Source organism: Crocodylus porosus, unplaced genomic scaffold, assembly GCF_001723895.1.
Source record: "Crocodylus porosus isolate Cpor-Errol unplaced genomic scaffold, CroPor_comp1, whole genome shotgun sequence".
NCBI classification, from domain to species: domain Eukaryota; kingdom Metazoa; phylum Chordata; order Crocodylia; family Crocodylidae; genus Crocodylus; species Crocodylus porosus.
The window spans coordinates 562302-579573 of record NW_017728917.1 but is presented as its reverse complement, the minus strand read 5'-3'; the positions used below and the strand labels follow the sequence as shown (position 1 = coordinate 579573).

At 43.6% G+C, this 17272-nt stretch overlaps 1 protein-coding gene across 4 annotated transcripts in view; it reads right to left on the bottom strand.

Moving 5' to 3' along the window:
• Window positions 1–17272, bottom strand: part of TMCC1 (transmembrane and coiled-coil domain family 1) — a 165859-nt gene that overhangs the window by 71356 nt on the left and 77231 nt on the right. Inside the window, exon 1 of one of the 4 annotated variants that reach the window (XM_019536548.1) lies at window positions 9368–9860. The exons of the other annotated variants lie outside the window; for them this stretch is intronic. Coding sequence (XP_019392093.1) covers window positions 9368–9406 — 39 coding nt within the window. The 5' untranslated portion in view covers window positions 9407–9860. Of the gene's footprint in view, window positions 1–9367; window positions 9861–17272 lie in introns of those variants that run through there. 4 annotated transcript variants of the gene reach the window in all.

Genomic DNA, 17272 nt, shown 5'->3' with positions numbered 1-17272 from the left:
CTTTAGACAGAACCAAAAATCTGAAAGGTGACTTACCACTTTCGAGCAATCTGGCCATTGGCAACTCTCAGAGGTGTGCCAATCAGTTGCGTGTTTTCTTTATCAAATGGCTACTTCTGCAAGAGGAACAGGACTGGTATCCTCAAGTTGCTATACACAGGCAATACAAAATGCTTTCAGAAAATATGGCCAGGTTGACCTGACAACTTATGAGCATCACATGTGGTTAAAGGGTGGGAGCCAGAGCTGGTAGGACCCATTGGTTTTAAAAATACTTAGCCTGGTAACCAACAAGCCCCTTGAACAAACATATCAGTCGCCAAAATAAATTCTGGATAACTGTCTCATTTCTAATCACACCTCACTAACAAGGCCAGTGATCATTGCTAACCGAAACTGGGTGCCAGATGAATATTAAAGAAAATGCCAAGTCCTTTCTTCCTCATCTTCCAACTATACTGCTATTAAAAAGAAAATGACCAGGACTTGGGTTTTGTTATCTGTTCTCTTATGAACATTTGCATCTTTTCAAAGAAGGGTCACTGTGCTTTTGCGCATCAATCTATTCCTCCAAAAGGAAAAAACAAAAAAGCAAACTTAGAATATGACCGTTCCTGCCTGCAGAGCACAGAAACAGACTGGGAAAAAGCCAGACTGGTTTAGCAGAAGGGTGGTCTTACTTAGGACTTAGCTAGGACCCGACCCCTAAAGGCAACTAATCCAGAGCAAAGATGCCAACACTTGTAATATTTCCTTTGATCTCTGCTGGTAGGAAATTCCGATTGTTATTGCAATCCACCCCCACATAAGCATCTATTATAAAGTATGATGATATGCTACAAAGCAAACAACCATGAGCTGAAGAATATCATTACAAAAATAAAAGATGCATTTGTGTAAGCTACATTCCACTTGTAGTCTCTGTTTATAACCATTAAGGTCGTAAGTCTATTTGGCAAAGAACCATGATATACAATTTACCAGACCCCCAACTGGCATGTAAATGTGTAGTGGGGCTTATCTGTGAAGTTTTTGTCCTTAGAGAACTGCCTAGGCACATTCCTACCTTTAAACTCTCTGCAACTATAAACCTACATTCCCTATTCACAGCTAATTTCAGAGATTTCATAGATGTTAGGGCTGGAAGGGACCTTGAAGATCATCAAGTCCTGCCCCCTGCCCCAGGGGCAGGAAGTCAGCTAGGGTCAGAGGATCCCAGCAAGATAAACATCCAAATGTTTCTTGAATGAGTCCAGAGTAGGCACCTGCACCACTACTGGAGGGAGTCTATTCCAGGTCTTAGAGGCTTGGACAGTAAAGAAGTTTTTTCCTATGTCCACCTTAAAACAGTCTTGGAAGAGTTTAAGACCATTGGTCCTTGTTTTACCTTGGGGCGCTTTGGTGAACAGACGTTCTCCCAGATCCTGATGCACACCACTTATGGACTTAAAAGCAGCCACCAGGTCCCCCCGAGCCTGCGCTTTTCCAGGCTGAAGAGTCCCATGGCGCTCAGCCCCTCATCATAAGGCCTATTCTCTTGCCCTCTGATCATGCACGTGGCTCTCCTCTGGACTCTCTCAAGCTTCTCCACATCCTTCTGGAATTATGGACCCCAGAATTGGACGCAGTACTCCAGCTGCGGCCTCACCAAGGCCGAGTACAGTGGGAGGATGACATCCTGAGATTTACTTGAGAAGTGTCTATGGATGCAAGCCAGAGTTGGTTTGCTTTACCAGCTGCGACATTGCACTGGTGGCTCATGTTCATCTTGTGGTTCCCCACCCCTCCCCCTGAGGTGGAGTACCTGACATTTATCAGTATTGAACATCATCAGGTTTGTATCCGCTCACTTACTAAGCTTATCCAAGTCACTAGCCTGTCCTCAGGTGTGGACACTATGCCACAAAGTTGAGTGTCATCAGTGAACTTAGCCAGTGTGCTTCTCACACAAACATCCACATCATTGATAAAGATGTTAAAGAAAACCAGTCCAAGGACAGCCTGGGGGGATGCCAATGATCATGGAGCACCATAATGATTCGCTACCATCGACAACTACTCTCTGGGGCCAATTTTCCAGCCATCGGACTGTGGTGTAGCTGAGGCCACAGTTGGCCAATTTTTCCATGAGGAGGTCATGGGACACAAGAACAAAGGCTTTTTTTAAAGTCCAGATATATGATGTTAATCTCTTTTCCCTTGTCTAGGTTAGATGTCACCTGGTCATAGAAGGAGATGAGATGGGTCAGGCAAGACCTACCTGTGAGAAACCCATGCTGGTGGTCCCTCAGGATGTTGCCCTCAGCCAGCTTATGAAGAAGGGTCTCTCTGATAAATTTTCTCTTACTGGGGATTGAGCTCAAGCTGATTGGCTGGTAATTCCTGGGATCTACTTTCCGTCCTTTCTTGAAGATGGGTACCACATTGGCCTTTTTCCAGTTTTCAGGTACTTCATCTGAGTACCAAGAGTTTTTGAATATTTTTGCCAATGGTTGGACTATGACACCTGTTATAACAGTAATTAACTGTATTGGGTTGGGGAAGGGACCATTTTCTCCCACATCCACCCGTGCCCATCTTGTGCAGCATTATCCTACTTGAAATAAGACTAATGTCTCATTAGAATCTGTCTATCCCCCTCTTAAAATGGATAGAAGAGGTCACTAAAATGTTCTGAGGTTCTCACTTGCCTTCCACACACTCAGGCTAGTCACAACTCTTGCAATACCTGCTGTTTTTGGGAGCAAAGTTATACAGAGGGAATTAACTTCAGTCTACACAAGGTACGAACAAGTTTTCTAGTTCAACCCTGCTGTTGCCAGCACCATTGGAAGGCAGCATTCACTAGCCAGCATCGTTTAGAATAAATTTGTGCCGAGATTAATGTCTGCACTACAGCATTAGCATTTACTCTTGCATTGACATTATCCAGCTGAAAGCTGGCAGAAGCTGGTGGCCATCTACATTATAGTACTCCATGTTGCCAGGATTAGCAGACTTGCATCAGTGTTTGCAATGACTGGAAATTGTCAAGATCTTTTTCTGCAGCTGATAGTCTATTTTCATACTTGTTTTATCACTAAATCAGCTCTAACTAGCTTGGACTATCTAAACAGTCTATGTTCTGCAATTGGTAGCATTTGGATACCTACGGTACCAGTAGTTGATACCCTATTAAAATCATCTCCCAATGGATCTATGTAACATGATGTGCACTGAGCCATGAAGCATTGGTCAGGATTAAAACCAGTATTTTAGCCATTTGCCCCCAACTACACTATCCAGTCCAGGCATGTCAGAGATCAGCTCAGCAAGAACTATTAAAAACTTTCAAACATGTAGCATCAAAACTTGAGAATAAAGCCAAATCATTGAACATAGCATGTTAAAATAAGCAGATACTTCTCTATTCTTCTCTTCTTTACCCATAAAAGTTAGGCATGATCACACTGCACCTGTATATACATGTATGGATTAGGTATTAAATACTAGGGGGGGGGTTTCCCCCTATGCTAGATCAGTTAAGTCCTGCCTACTTTCTCCCCTGTCCTTCACTGAGAGCTTGCCAATGACAAAGACATGGATGTAAAAAGTGACTTTTTCATCTAGAAACAGATTCATCTTAGGAACGGAAAAGCACCAAATGGTCTAAAAAAAATTGATCCTGTATCAGTAAATGCATTTCTCAAGTCACAAAATGGAACACTGAAGCCAGCTGCTGTTCTATAATACTGACAGATGAGAAAAAACTGCAAGGCCTGCCCACTTTTGCCCAGGAGAGCATACAGTCACTTTATCATTAACTTACTGGGAGACATTTTTGTTTATGAGAAACTAATGAGTGATTTATCTGCACGTTACAAACTTCTCTAAGGATTTACCTCTTCAAGCTACAGCCAGATACAAAGAGAGACAAAAACAAGAGTTCAAATTGTTGACCATTCAGTTCTCTAGATTACCAAATACTGCTGCTTCCCTTCTTTATCCTACTGGGCAGAAGGATTATTGGCGTCTGAAAACCATGACCACCACTTCTGAGCCCATTTTAATTAGGGAGTCTCGCTCCAGGTTGGCATGTGTAGATATTCTTTTAAATAATAAGCATGAGATACTAGTAAATACCTGTTCATATTGAGGAAGTATATTACTTCCTTTAGACTTCAGGAAGTCTCATTTTAGATGGCATTCCTCTATACAACATTGTTTCTATCCCAGAATGACAGAGGCATATACTGTTAGAGTCTCATTACAACATTTATGTCTACAAAATGCAGATCAGCAGCATCTAGAAGGAAGGGCATGTTCAGAGACATAGAATGAGCAGAACTGGCGGAAAACTGACCCTTGTTGGACATGACTCAGTGTCATCTCTTACCTGTCTAGAGTCAAAGTCAATGATGCAGAAGTGATGTAGAAGAGACAAAACTGTTCAAAGTAGATATAGAAGGAAAAAAGGGCCCTAACAGAAGTGGGAAAGGAAGAATACAGAGTGCACACAGGCAGCACCATAGCAAATGCTGGTCTTTAACATTCAGAATTTACTATTACTTCCTTTAGAGACTATTCATATCATCTTACATAGCTCAGATAAGATGATTTCAAGTCTGTTTTGGCAGATAAGTATCAGTTCAACTCCCATAAGTATGGATCATGGGCGTTTTGTCTTCCTTTGCTAAAGGAAGCGTGGCCCTCTTCCTTTAATCTACTGCTCTGTTTTAATGACCTCTGCAGCAGCAGGACATTGGCTACCGTGGTCCCCCTGCTTTACCTGGGGCTGTATCACAGTTGACTGGTAGTTTTGCTAAGAGGTAGGCAATGGATTTGAAGAGGATGATTTGGATAGGGATGATTCTGCCCAAGGCAGAGGGGTGGATTAGATGGCATCTCGAGGTCCCTTCCAGCCCTGCTTCTCTGCAAATCTATGATCCCAAGTAAAATCAGCCAGAATGAATGAGGAGAAAGCACCAATGACCCAATTTGGGGCTTTAAGGAGAAGCAGTAAGATATCATGTTTGGAGAGGCTCATATGTCCATATGAAGTGCCTCAAAGGGTAAGGCTGCTTTAAAGCTTTGTAACACAGGCGTACAAATGTGGGAACCACCCCCCAACACAGTGCTTTACTTTCAGCTCTGTGCAGCGCCACCCTGAATGCAGCTCATGCCCGTTTGACCTGGCTTGCCCAACATCTGTATAGCTCACGTGATTCAGTGGGGCTTTTGGTGCTTTTATCTAACAGTTGATTGAATCAGCTATTAGATAAAAGTGCCAAATGTCCCACTGAAGCACAAGCTATACAGATGCTGGGTGAGCCGGGTCAAACAGATGTAATGCCTCTTCTGGTAAAGTGTTTAGTTCCCCCCCACCTTCTCCTCCCCACCTGTCAGCAGTCATAATAGCTAAACAAGTTCCATGTTATTCCACTTTAACTAAAGAGTATCACATATTTCAAATCAAACTTGCCCCTCCTCAAGCCAAAGTAGAGCCATATACAAGAGCCCTGCTTGGCAAATCTAAAACATTTCTTCTCAGGCCTTAAGCATATATACAAAACAAAATGGCAGGGACTAACTGGAAGAGGCATCCTTGAAGACAGTGCAATTTGTCTCCATTATTTTCTTTTTGTAACCCCAGCTAAAAAACATCTGGACAAAATCATGCCAAATAAAGCTGAACACTGTTTTGCTCCAGCATTTTGAGAGGGAATTCCCCAGCTAAACACAAAGAAACAGCAGCACTTTGAGGTTTTCCTGATGGAACGATAGAAATTATTAGCCCTTTAGTGATTTCCAAACAATTAAGAGATGGTAGATGGAACTAATCAAAACACTTGGAAAGGCCTAAAGAGAATGTGTGTAATGTAACAGAAGGTTTAAGACTAAAGCAAAGGGTACCCAAAACCAAGTGTGTAACTGGAACTTGGCATGGTCCAGATATTTGTTGAAACAAATTCAAAGCCATTAAGTATTCTGCCTTTACAATGAAAATTCAAGAACCTGATTTCAAACATGGGGGCTTTCTTATGATATTTAGAATTCCATGGAGAAATACTCGAGTTGACAGATTGCCTGGTTGCTATATGTTACATGACACACAAATGCCAACATGCACACCCAAACGCTGATTCTGCAATCCAAAATAGGCACCGTTTGAAAATTGGTCCGTGAAAGCCCAAATGCAATTTAAGAATCAGCAATAACACCAATTTTTCCTTCTGCAGCTTTTTCTAGTTGTGACTTCACAATTTAGTATGCAATTACACACTGTTGGGGCACCCACCAGGGTAGTTCTGAAGCACCTCACACACACCAGGTTAATTTAACCTGAGTAATAGAAAGATTAACTCTGTTTTACAGATGGAGATGAAAACAGAGGAATTAACATGACCTGCTGAAGGTCACATAGGATATATGTAGGAAAACTGGAAAATGATGCCAGCTTTTGGAGTCCCAGCCCTGCACCATCAGATCATGCCTTCCCTTTCCGGCTGGTCCTCAGTTTTCTCTGATAGTGTTTTCTACTCACTGGTGATGGTTTCATAAACTGAAAAAAATCTACATTTGTGCAGTCATGTTTGCTGTACCTAAATGACACTCCTTCTGATTTAGCTGGAGATTAACATTACTACTTTGTGACCTTAACAAAATTACTGAGTAATTTAAACACATCCTGCTGCATTCAATGAAGTAGCTTTATTTATTGATGTGTGAGACCATGTTGTATTACTGTACATGATTTTTATAGTCCTCCTTCAGTCACTACATTTCTGTTGCCATGTCAGTCCATGACAAATGCCACACAATCTCACAGCATGTTATAAAGGTCAGCAGCAATCCCATTTTGTATATAGGGAAACTGAGGCACAGAAGTTGAAGGACTGGCTTAGAGCAATCCCAAAGACAAGCGGCAGAGTTAGGAACAGTACTCACGTTTCCCAAGTCTTGGCCAGTCCACATGAGACATAGTAGCCATGTTAGTCTGAAGTGAAGTAGAAGACAGGATAGATTTGGACCTTATAGATCAGTGGTTCTCAACTTTTTTTGTACCAGGACCCATTTGTAAACATTGACGGCCAGTCCCAACTTAGTGCCCCTCACTCATGACCTGCTGCCCCCTGCCCCCAGCCCGTGTGTGTGTGTCTGTGTAGGGCACAGGGGGGCCCCCAAGCAGCCCTTTGCAAGCTGGAACTCTGACAACCAGCAAGGGAAAAGCCACAGTTTCCTACGTTTTTCTCTTTTAAAGGACAATCCATTTTTTCAGATTTGTTCATGACCTTTTCATATATTCTTACGACCTGCTTTTGGGTTGCAACCCATAGGTTGAGAAACCCTGTTATGGTGTGTGTGTGTGTGGGGGGAGGTCTGTGATATCACACATACACATGTTAGTCTATAAGGTGCAAATCCACCCCGTCTTCTACTTCATTTCAGACTAACATGGCTAACTATGTCTCATATGAACTGGCCAAGACTTGGAGACTTGATTCTGTTCCTGACTCTGCCACTTGTCTTTGGGATTGCTCTAGGCCTTATATATTCTACACAGAGTGCAAACTTTCACAGCTGCAGCTTTTGTTATCATATGAAGTGAGTTTCAATCCACGAAAGCTTGTGTTACATCTACTTTGGTTAGTCTGTAAGGTGCAAATCTACCCTGCCTTCTACAGTCCATATGAGAGAGTCTGATCCAGTCTGATTGTTTGGTATTAGCTATGCTTTTCCCTTTTATTTTGGGATTTCAAAAGCTGGGGTGAAAACCGAGCACTTGAAATTTGTAAAGAAGTGCATTGGGATTAAAGCATCAAGCAAACACTCCAAAGCATGTAAAGGAAAAAAAAAAAAAAAGGCAAGTCCTGTTTCTCAAGTGGTGTCTTTTCTCATTTCACACACTAGCTGGTAAGTGTCACTTTCAAGTGAAGCAAAGGTGAGGACCAGGCAGACTCTGGTTAGGCTCAAGCTGAATGAATTTTGTACAAACCCTTTGCCACAATTAAGGCTAATTCGGTGTAATACACAGTATAGTCTGCCAGCATGGTAGAGGACAAGATGTGGTTAGACCAGGGAGTCAAGGAACAGGTTGCAACTTAGTATGACACTACACACAATGTTTGGTTTGGTTAGTTTAAGAAAAAGTGGAATTCAGATCAGTTTGAGGAAAATTTTAGTTCCAGGACAAACAGGGGTTAGATGCTGGGATCATCATTAACTAGATATAGTCAGTTTTGAAGGAAAAAACTGAATGCTTTATATTGCCTGTAGAGATTTGCTCTGCTCAGACGCACAGCCCCTGGCACGAAACTAGATAAACTATTAAAGGGAAAAAGTGGCAGGTTTCCTTCTTCACAGACACCTGAACTGCTCAGTTCAGTATTTTGCAGATAATGATGAACTCCACAGAACTAAAAAAAACCTCCCAAAAAACCTGACCGGCTTATTGCAACATTATAGCCTTTCCCAACGGTCTGCAGGGAGCAAATTCTGACCTATTTTAGCTGCTGATTGCAGCATTTTTAAAATTTGAAACCTTCACATACACTTTGGAGGAGAAGAGTGTCAGATGTAAAAGCTGGGCTTAGTTTTAAATCAAAAGTTAATGGCTGCAATACATCTTTGTGGAGCCAGGTCCGACTGATCTAAATTATTAGATGCAAGAAAGACGGAGCTGCTATGTCTGCTCCATGAGCTCAGCATCCTTATCTGAAGAGCACTACACAGCCTCATTTTATTCATGGGCTGATTTTTCCAAGTGGTTTTACAACTAAACTCGTTGGATTAATTCCAAATGACAAGAAATGCAAATCCCTGTGAATTAAACACTCTCCACTGAAATAACCCCTTAACACAGAAGGGCACACACACATAATTACTTTGCAGCAAAACCTTTCACAGCAACTCCTTTGTTCACAGAAAGCCTTGCTCAACACTTCAAGGTGAGGAGCGCAAGCTTTGCCCCTCTCTTTTTAGGTGGAGGGCTGGGGCTGGGGCACTTCTCTGCCTACTACCGGCTGTCTGACCTATACAAAGGTAATAGGTAAGTGACCACCCTGTCTGCTTTTGTCCAAGTCCACATGCTGGCAAAGCTGTTAATTAGCCTGCCTCTTTCCCCACCCCTCTCACCAGAGATTTAAACTACAGAAGAAAGCTTCAGCCTCCCATGAATCTGTGGTGACAGGTCTGGCTTTAGGGGAGCAGAACCTGCTAATGGCCAGCCTGCCTTCAAACCTTTGTGTCTGAGAGAGGGAAGAACAAAAGGCAGAGCAGCTTCCTCCCACAGGCTCCCCCACCTCTGCCGGAGCAGAGATTCCTCTTCATCTGTCATGAGAAAAGGAGACACCCTGGATAGCATATGGCAAGGAGACGTCCGACCCACCTTTGAGAGCTGCCTCCTGAGGCTAAAGCGCTGAACCATGGTCACCCTCGGTCTTCAGACAAAGCGATCCACAAAGGGGAATGTGGGTGAAGAGAGACAGAAGAGTGACAGCTGCCTAAAACTGTCCGAAGCACCGCATCCTGCAGGCTGCCCGAGAGATGGATCCAAGGGATTCCCCTTGGAGTCTGGCAACTTAAAGCCACTTCATTGTTCTTTAGAGAGATCCTGTAAAACCGAGAGGCAGGCAGGGGAAGAGGGAGGGGCAGGCTCCTGGAGCTGCTCGCCCCGTGCCAAGCTTTTTTAGCACTTCCTGTGAGTCAGCTGTGAGGGGTCCAGACAGACGGACCATCCCCCTCCTCAGATTCATTAGCAGAGTGCTGCTGGGGAGCCACCTGAGCCTGCAGACTGGTGGCTCTGGTTATGGCAGGGTGGGGTTTGCTAGCATCTGCCTTAAAGTGCAGGAAGGAGGTTAACAAGCAGCCAAAAAAAAAAAAAGGAAAAAGAAAGAGAGAAGCAGCAGAAAGCCTTGCAGAAATTAAATCAGAGGCGGTTCCCTGCAGTGGGTGTCTGCTCCCCCCCTGCCAAGGCAAGGACTGGCTCAGGGTGAAGAAAGGGTTACCCTGGCCGGGAGGAAGCGGCTCACTCCCACCCTTGGGCTCAGCTGCTCCAGGCTTTGTCTGCCACAACTGGCTCGAGACTTCCTCCTATTCACAGGGAGGGGCCGCACCTCAGGAATGAGCTCAGGTGCGGGATGCATGCCGCAGCCCTGACTTCAACTTTGCTGGGCTCAACCCAGTTGGAGCCAACCCCAGGTGTTTGCTTTTGAGTGTTTAGCAAGCAGGAGAGTGATTAATAATTAAGGGGGAGGAGAGTAGCAGGTCATTGTGACTGGTGACAGGGAAACCCAACCACCACCACTGGGAGCAACAAAGGGCTTCAGTTCCACTGTGCACTACCAAGACGAATCAGCTTAACCCTCTCCTCCCCTTCTCAGATCCTCAGGACCTATTTGCTGCCAAGGGATGCACACGCTCCCTCTCTCTCGAGGTGCAGAGTCAGGATTCATCCCCAGGCTGCTTGCTCTTGCCACATGCCCCCCACGCACTGCTGCCCTTTGGTGGGGGAGCCAGGAAGTGTGGGGCAGAACACTGCAGCCTGGGGGTTTCAGAACATGCAACCGCAACGTGCTGAACTCTGGAAACCAGCTTCACAAAGCAGCACGCATACAAGGTATTTAGAAGCCCACTATGGTCAGACCAGGGCTTGGCACAACAGTCAGTACGGGAGTTAGAGTCCCTCTTGTTGGTCTCATTCACTTGGTGAAGATCCTTCCCCATACAAGAGCTACCTAAAAGCTCCCTTATGCCACACAATGCTCCAGACCTACTCCATGAGTAGCTCCACATGCTACAGAGACAACTACCTGCAAACCTCTGCATCATGCTTCATATCGCAACAGATCCTGACCCAGTGGAAACCTCTAGGCAATAGAAACATCAGAGCCAGCTAATTCAGCATTAATGCAGATGCTGTGGGTCAAATCCTGGCTCACTTAAATCAAAGGGACTTCTGCATGGACTGGCAGCCAGGATTTCATCCATCTTTCTCCCTCTCCCTGCTCCACCTTCCTTGTTTCTTCTAAGGTCCCTGGGACTAAAATGGATAAAGGACATCCAGTTACATTCAGCAGAAAGGCATTTTTTCTTCTCCCTGCCCATTATACACTTACAGCAGCAGCAAATTCATGTGTGAACAACAAAGAGAAAATACATCAGGGATGCTGTCATTCATCTGAATGCCTTGGTCAGTCAGGCTGTTAGATTTGTCCTTTCCCCACTGTATTTGTGCATGACAGACAGTCCTATCATTATGCAGAGAGGGTGCAGATTAAGACATGGATTACAGGTCTCCATTAGTTTGTTATAATACCCTGCACCTATGCCCTAAGAGGTCTAAAGAAATCATCAAGGGAGACTCACATTTCCAACTGCTCCATACAGGCAAGGAGCCACGTCTTAATGGATCAATCTTAGACTTCTACTAGGATGCTGGGGGTGGGGAGGAAAGGAAATGAATGGAAAACCAAAATACAATCATCTCCCAAAGCATACTGGAAATAAATACATTTCTCACATAAGCCTAGCTCAGCATTTTCAATTTCAGACTTCTTAGAGTCTTAACCATAGAGCCCTTTTGCAATTGCCTTCTGCTAACTTAGTTCTCTGCTTTCATTTCCTCCTCCGCCATGCCCCACATTCTCCTGCTCTTGCTGTCGAGTGTTCCTCTATGCAGGCCCCTGTGCTAGAATTCCTGCCTTAACCTAATCTCTTTCCAAATGCATCTATGCTGGGAAGCTCTCCTACAATGAGCCACTGAAAAAGCATGAGACAAAATATTAGATAAATTAGCACACAAAATATTTTGTTTAAATACTACCCCGTTCTTCAACCCACGCCCCAAACAATGTAGGGCAACAGGGCTGTGCTGGGATGCAACCAGGACTCAAAGATTTATCGTCAGTGGAGACTACAGCCTGCAGGGGTGGAGAAGCAAAAAGTCTCTGTCAAGTTTTATTTCCCTGCTAGGAACCCTGGAGTAGGAATCCCAGGCTTGGGGGGGGGGGGGGGGTAGTTGTGACTGGGACTTGGTGGCCCTCTGCTTGTAGCATCCCTGCAAGGTTGTCTCTGTAACAGAACACCTGTCAACTGCTGGGTTATGGTGGAGGGGAACTGCACAATGGGCAAGTAATAGAACAGAATGACCGTCAAGTTCATGTTCAATGTGAAGCCAATTAGCCCGTTAACTGTTCCTCCCACTCTGCATCTTGCGCATACACCTCTATGCAGCTGCTGGCAATGCAAGGTACTTGCGTGGCTTTCTAGATAAAGTCCTCTAAAGGAACAGTGTGAGGGGGAGTCTGCAGGAAGTCCCAGAGCAACCAACCCCCAAAAGGGAAAAAAAAGGGGTCTCCAACAGACATACAGTCTTGGGTAACCCCTGTCTCTGGGTACCACCACAGATTTTGGTAGTGTGGAAGCAAATATAGCCACGGGCTGTATGCAGATAAGGCATGCAGGGAAACTGAGGCATGTGCTGTGAGTGGGGTAGAGAGCAGCAGAGCAAGAAACTTCTGGCTTTCCAGGGCAGGGATTGCAAAAGCCGGGGAGTTCTTGGGAGAAGGGGGGGAAAGCACCCAGCCCACTGGAAACTATAAGTTGGGGTCACATAGTCCTCCCCAGCACCTGGCAATCCAAGTCTTCCTTCCCCTCTAGAGGAATCCTGGGTAACTCAGGGCACTGACTCCTAGAAAGCATGACTGTCTGGATACTCTACCACCCCTGACGGCATTCTGGCAGCAGTGCAGTCCCTAAAAGGTGAAGGTTATACTGAGAACCCTTAGCAGCACGTGTGTGAACACTTCCAGAGACAACTGTGAACTGGCTCCCAATCAGTGATATTCTTGGAGCAGTTCACATGTTATGTCGGTCTGTACTCTAACAGGGACGCTTCCCTGATTTTTCTTATAAAGTGTGAAAAAGTTTTAAAAAGTGACATTCCAACATCTGCATCTGGAACATCTTTTTAGTGTCTTAAGAATGAGCTAGGGAGTTTATTTGGTGTATTGTGTCTGAAGTGAAAAGTAGCTTCCTCCAACATGCCCACAGATCATTAGTTTTAAATTGAGAGAAATGGAAAATCCTGCCAATAGTAAAAAAAAAAAAAAAAAAGGTGAGATGATCAGAAAGGCTTATGGTATGTGGTCACAGGTCTAGATTAGGATGCAGAAGAACAAGTTTGTGTGTGGAATGCACTTCCTGTGGGACTATAGGTGAATCACTTCATATCCACGCCTTTGTTCCCTGCCTGAAAAATGATGGTGATATTTCACAGCCTCACACAGGGGTTAGAAGGATAACTATGGACATAGTTATAACACAGGATGTCTGCTGGTGCTCAGGCACTATGGTGATGATGGCCACAGCTGAATACAATAGTCAACTGTGTCTGTAGAACTGTACTCTTGGATTGTAAATTTGTTAGTTTTTTTTAAAATGCAGGAGACATATTGTCCCTTTGTTTTAAATATTATTCACTACATCAATAGTGCTAGTTACACAATATCACACCTATTTAAAATTAAGTTCTTGCCCTATGAATTATAAATGCATAAGGAAATAGACCTGGCTAATTGCAACCAATGCCTTGGGAACTATTTTTCAAGTATTTCACACATTTTGCACAGTTGCCAGCTATTGTACAGATGACTACCTGAATATGGAAGCTCACAGTACTGTTTGGTTGCAATGAGTTTTGAGATGTCTGCTCAGCAAGACTATATAGTTTATCGTTTTAGGTGGTGAATAAACAACACTTTGTTTTCAGTAACTGAAGTTTCTGATTGTCTCAATCCATATGCATATAGGCTACTAGACAGTGCATGTGCACACACTGTACAATTCAAAAAGCCACTTTCCATGTTTTGTAAAGAATGTAACAGTGCATATAAACATTATTTTCTTCCCTACCAAACACACATACAAAAGAGAGGTTTAAACATGACATTACTTTCTACCTAGAATGTCTCACCTGACCAGCTGCTTGGGAAGATTCACCATCCCTCTGTCATTCACTCACCTATTCAATAAGTTAAGACACGTAGGTGGAATTTTGTATTTAAGAGATAGAGAACTAGATTTAAAATTAGATGCAACTTAAAAATCTCAAAGTTGCATGGCCACCAGAACTAAATTAACCATTAATGGGCACACTAAAAAAGAGGATTTTTATAAGCTATCTAAAAATTACTATTTGCTAATGAACAAGATTTTGCTCTACAGAATCATCATTATGCACTGGGCTGAAGCTAAAGAAACAGGAGAAAGCTGCACTAGTCTGAAGTCAGGCAGAAGGCAGGTCAGGGTAGCACCTTGGAGTCTAACTGGTTCAGAGAGGCATAAGCTTTCACAGGCAATAGTCTACTTCATGAGATGCTATGAGTAGAGATCTAGCTAAGCTAATTTCATGAGGAGATTATAGGGGCTGGCTGCCATATTCATGGGCTGATATGCAAGGACCCCTACACCTCTGATTGGCTGAGGGGCACTGGTAGCCCCACCCCTCACCACTGACAGCTGTGAGGGGCATCTGTCATATGACCCTACCTCTTGCCACTGACTGGCTGCATGGGCTGTCCATCATGTGGCCCCATCCCTCACTGACAATTAGTGGAGAGGGCTGGGGCCACATGACAGACAGCCCTCTCAGCCAATCAGTGGCAAGAGGTTGGGGGGGGGGGCAACAACCATCTTTGGCTGCCTTTTGGGCAGGCATCCTCCCTTCCCCTCTTTCTCCTGGTGGGCTGTGCAGCCAGGCAGCAGCACCATGAAGGCTACTGGTTCCCGCTAGGGAGCCAGCATTTTATTTTCAGTCAATTTTCTCCGCCGCCCTGCACATTTCATGGACATTGTCCTCTTTCACAGGCAATGCTGGATTTTGCAATTTCCACAAACTTGCGATTTCGGTAGGTCCACAGCAATGAGGAGACTTGCAGAACGCAGGGGATCTAAACAGAACAGAATTTAAAAACAAAGGACACAGGGAGGGAGCACTGCAGAGAGGTGGATGTCTCTTCTACCAAGCATCTTGTATTCTAAATTAGAAAATGTTCAGAGAATACATTCAATAACTCAAAATGCCTGGAGGATTAAGACACAACTCCTGTCTTTCCCCACCTCCCCCTTCTCTCTAACACATTTCTTTGGTGAATCAATTTTGATAAAACTTGCAGCATTAAGACAACTGGAATAGGAAGAACAGATGCTGGTTGCACAAGAAGAGATCCCCAGTGTACTGTAGTGTTTCCTAGTTCTGTTTTAAGCAACCACAGCCACACTTACAAATGCAATGGTTAAAATGCACTTTAAAAAGATTCCAGATACACTTTAGTCTTATAGGTTAGACATTGCCTTGGGTTACTGTAACATAGATAGTTACATTCAATGAAGGAACTGTATGTCCCCAATGAATCTTCCAAACTTGAGTTCCTGGTGTTATTTTCCCATTTAACTCTGCCATAAGAAGCATTAACAATGACTATAGCTGAGTAAAGTAGCTAAACAGATGGTTAAATTAGCCATTTTAATTCCATTTCAGATCATATATTTTCTCTGTTGATCTCTGGGCCTTGTTCCTGTCGGTAACTGAAAGCCAAAGCCTTTCAGAATAGGTAGGGGTGGAAAAGAGGAATTTTTCCTGAACATTACTGCTTTGCAAGGACCTCAAAAAAAAAAAGATGGGGTTGTTACACAAGTGTAGCATCTGCACAGGACAGAGTTTTTGGCTTCCACAGAGAAACATCTAAGTGTCAACAGCAGGTTGGGTGTAGTTATGAGATGTGTAAAAAAAATAAGCAGCACTTGTGTGCATTGTACCTGAACACAGGCGGAATCCTAAGAACCAGATCCATGGGAGCTGGGTAGGTCCAGATTATCAGCAGTTTTATAGGTAAAATTTATCAAAGAACTGGGTGGTTTCAAAACACTGACTGATGTCAGAGAAGCCCAGAAGATTGACAGTGTTGGTTTTCTGCAATTCTAGCAAACAACTGTTTTCATCTTCAAAATACTCAAATCTTCGCTACACCTAGGGGGAATGCATTAATTATCCCCATGTAACATATGGTGAAACTTCCAGAAGCTAGATAATTTAGCCCAAGGCAATATAGCAAGGTGAGGCTGGGATTAGGAGTCAGACATTCTTTCCTCTCTGTCCTATGCTAAGGGGGTCCATATTATAGGAAATGCAACTGAGAAGTCTATTTGAGTGCACAAGCTTCCTTGGAATTTCAGATCAATGAGGAAAAGACATGGTCGTGACTACAAAGAGACTCAAATATGAGATATAAAAACAAAGAATAGGGAACAGAGAAAGGGAAGTTACAGCAATAGTATCCTGTGATTGGCCAGCTTCATTATGCATATATCTTAGTAACTTAACAGTGTAGGACTTTAATAATAGCCCACCATATTTCCAGCTGCTGTGCTTGTGTTTTATTACTGGAACCTATTCTATTATATTATTACAATTTAGCTTCTCTGAAATGGCAGCCAAACTGCTCTTTATGTAAAATCCCATCCATCTTCCACTACAGATTTGTAAACCTCGTGGAAGGAAAAAGTGCCTGGTTCAACTCATTTAGCTAATGTGGCAGAAGAAAGGTTCCATCAAGCAATTATCCTTCATTTCAGTAATAGCACAGAAAGGTGTACAGTATTACCAGAATGATCACATGCCAGGCACAGGGCTCGAGCAGAAGACACCGAATCCCAGAGAGACTCAGGGTCATTTCTGTATTACTCCCTTCAGTGTGCTTTGAAATCTGTATCTAAAGTATAAGAATGGTTTCACTAGCAGAGTCCTAGACATCCAGTTACAGTGAATGCAATCAGCAACACTGAATTTTCTTGTTATCCTGTCTCACTGGGTACAATAGCAAATGTTAATTTTACCACTGAGGCAGCCCAGGCTAACTGAAGGTGCAGTAAGCAGGGCTCTCCTGTTCTGGAAAGCAACAAGGCTCTAAAAACACAGGCCACTGTGAGATATCCAAAATACTGAAAATAAGCATAATTCATGATGTCAAGGGAAACAAAATGATATTTCTAAGACCTGAGCTAACACTGGCTAAGAGATCGTTCTTCTCATTCACACTGCTGGTGCCTCACTGTGCAAAGGGCCACAGATCTCGGCAGCTGATACAGCGTTCTTCTATTAAAAGACAAAACATTTGTGCTTTATTTTCAGTCTCTGCTAGTTTTCAACTGTAAATCAATTCAATGTCTTCTTTGCAGAGATGAAAAGAATAGTGTGTGCTTCCTTACAGTCTTTTATTTCTGTGTTTGCTTG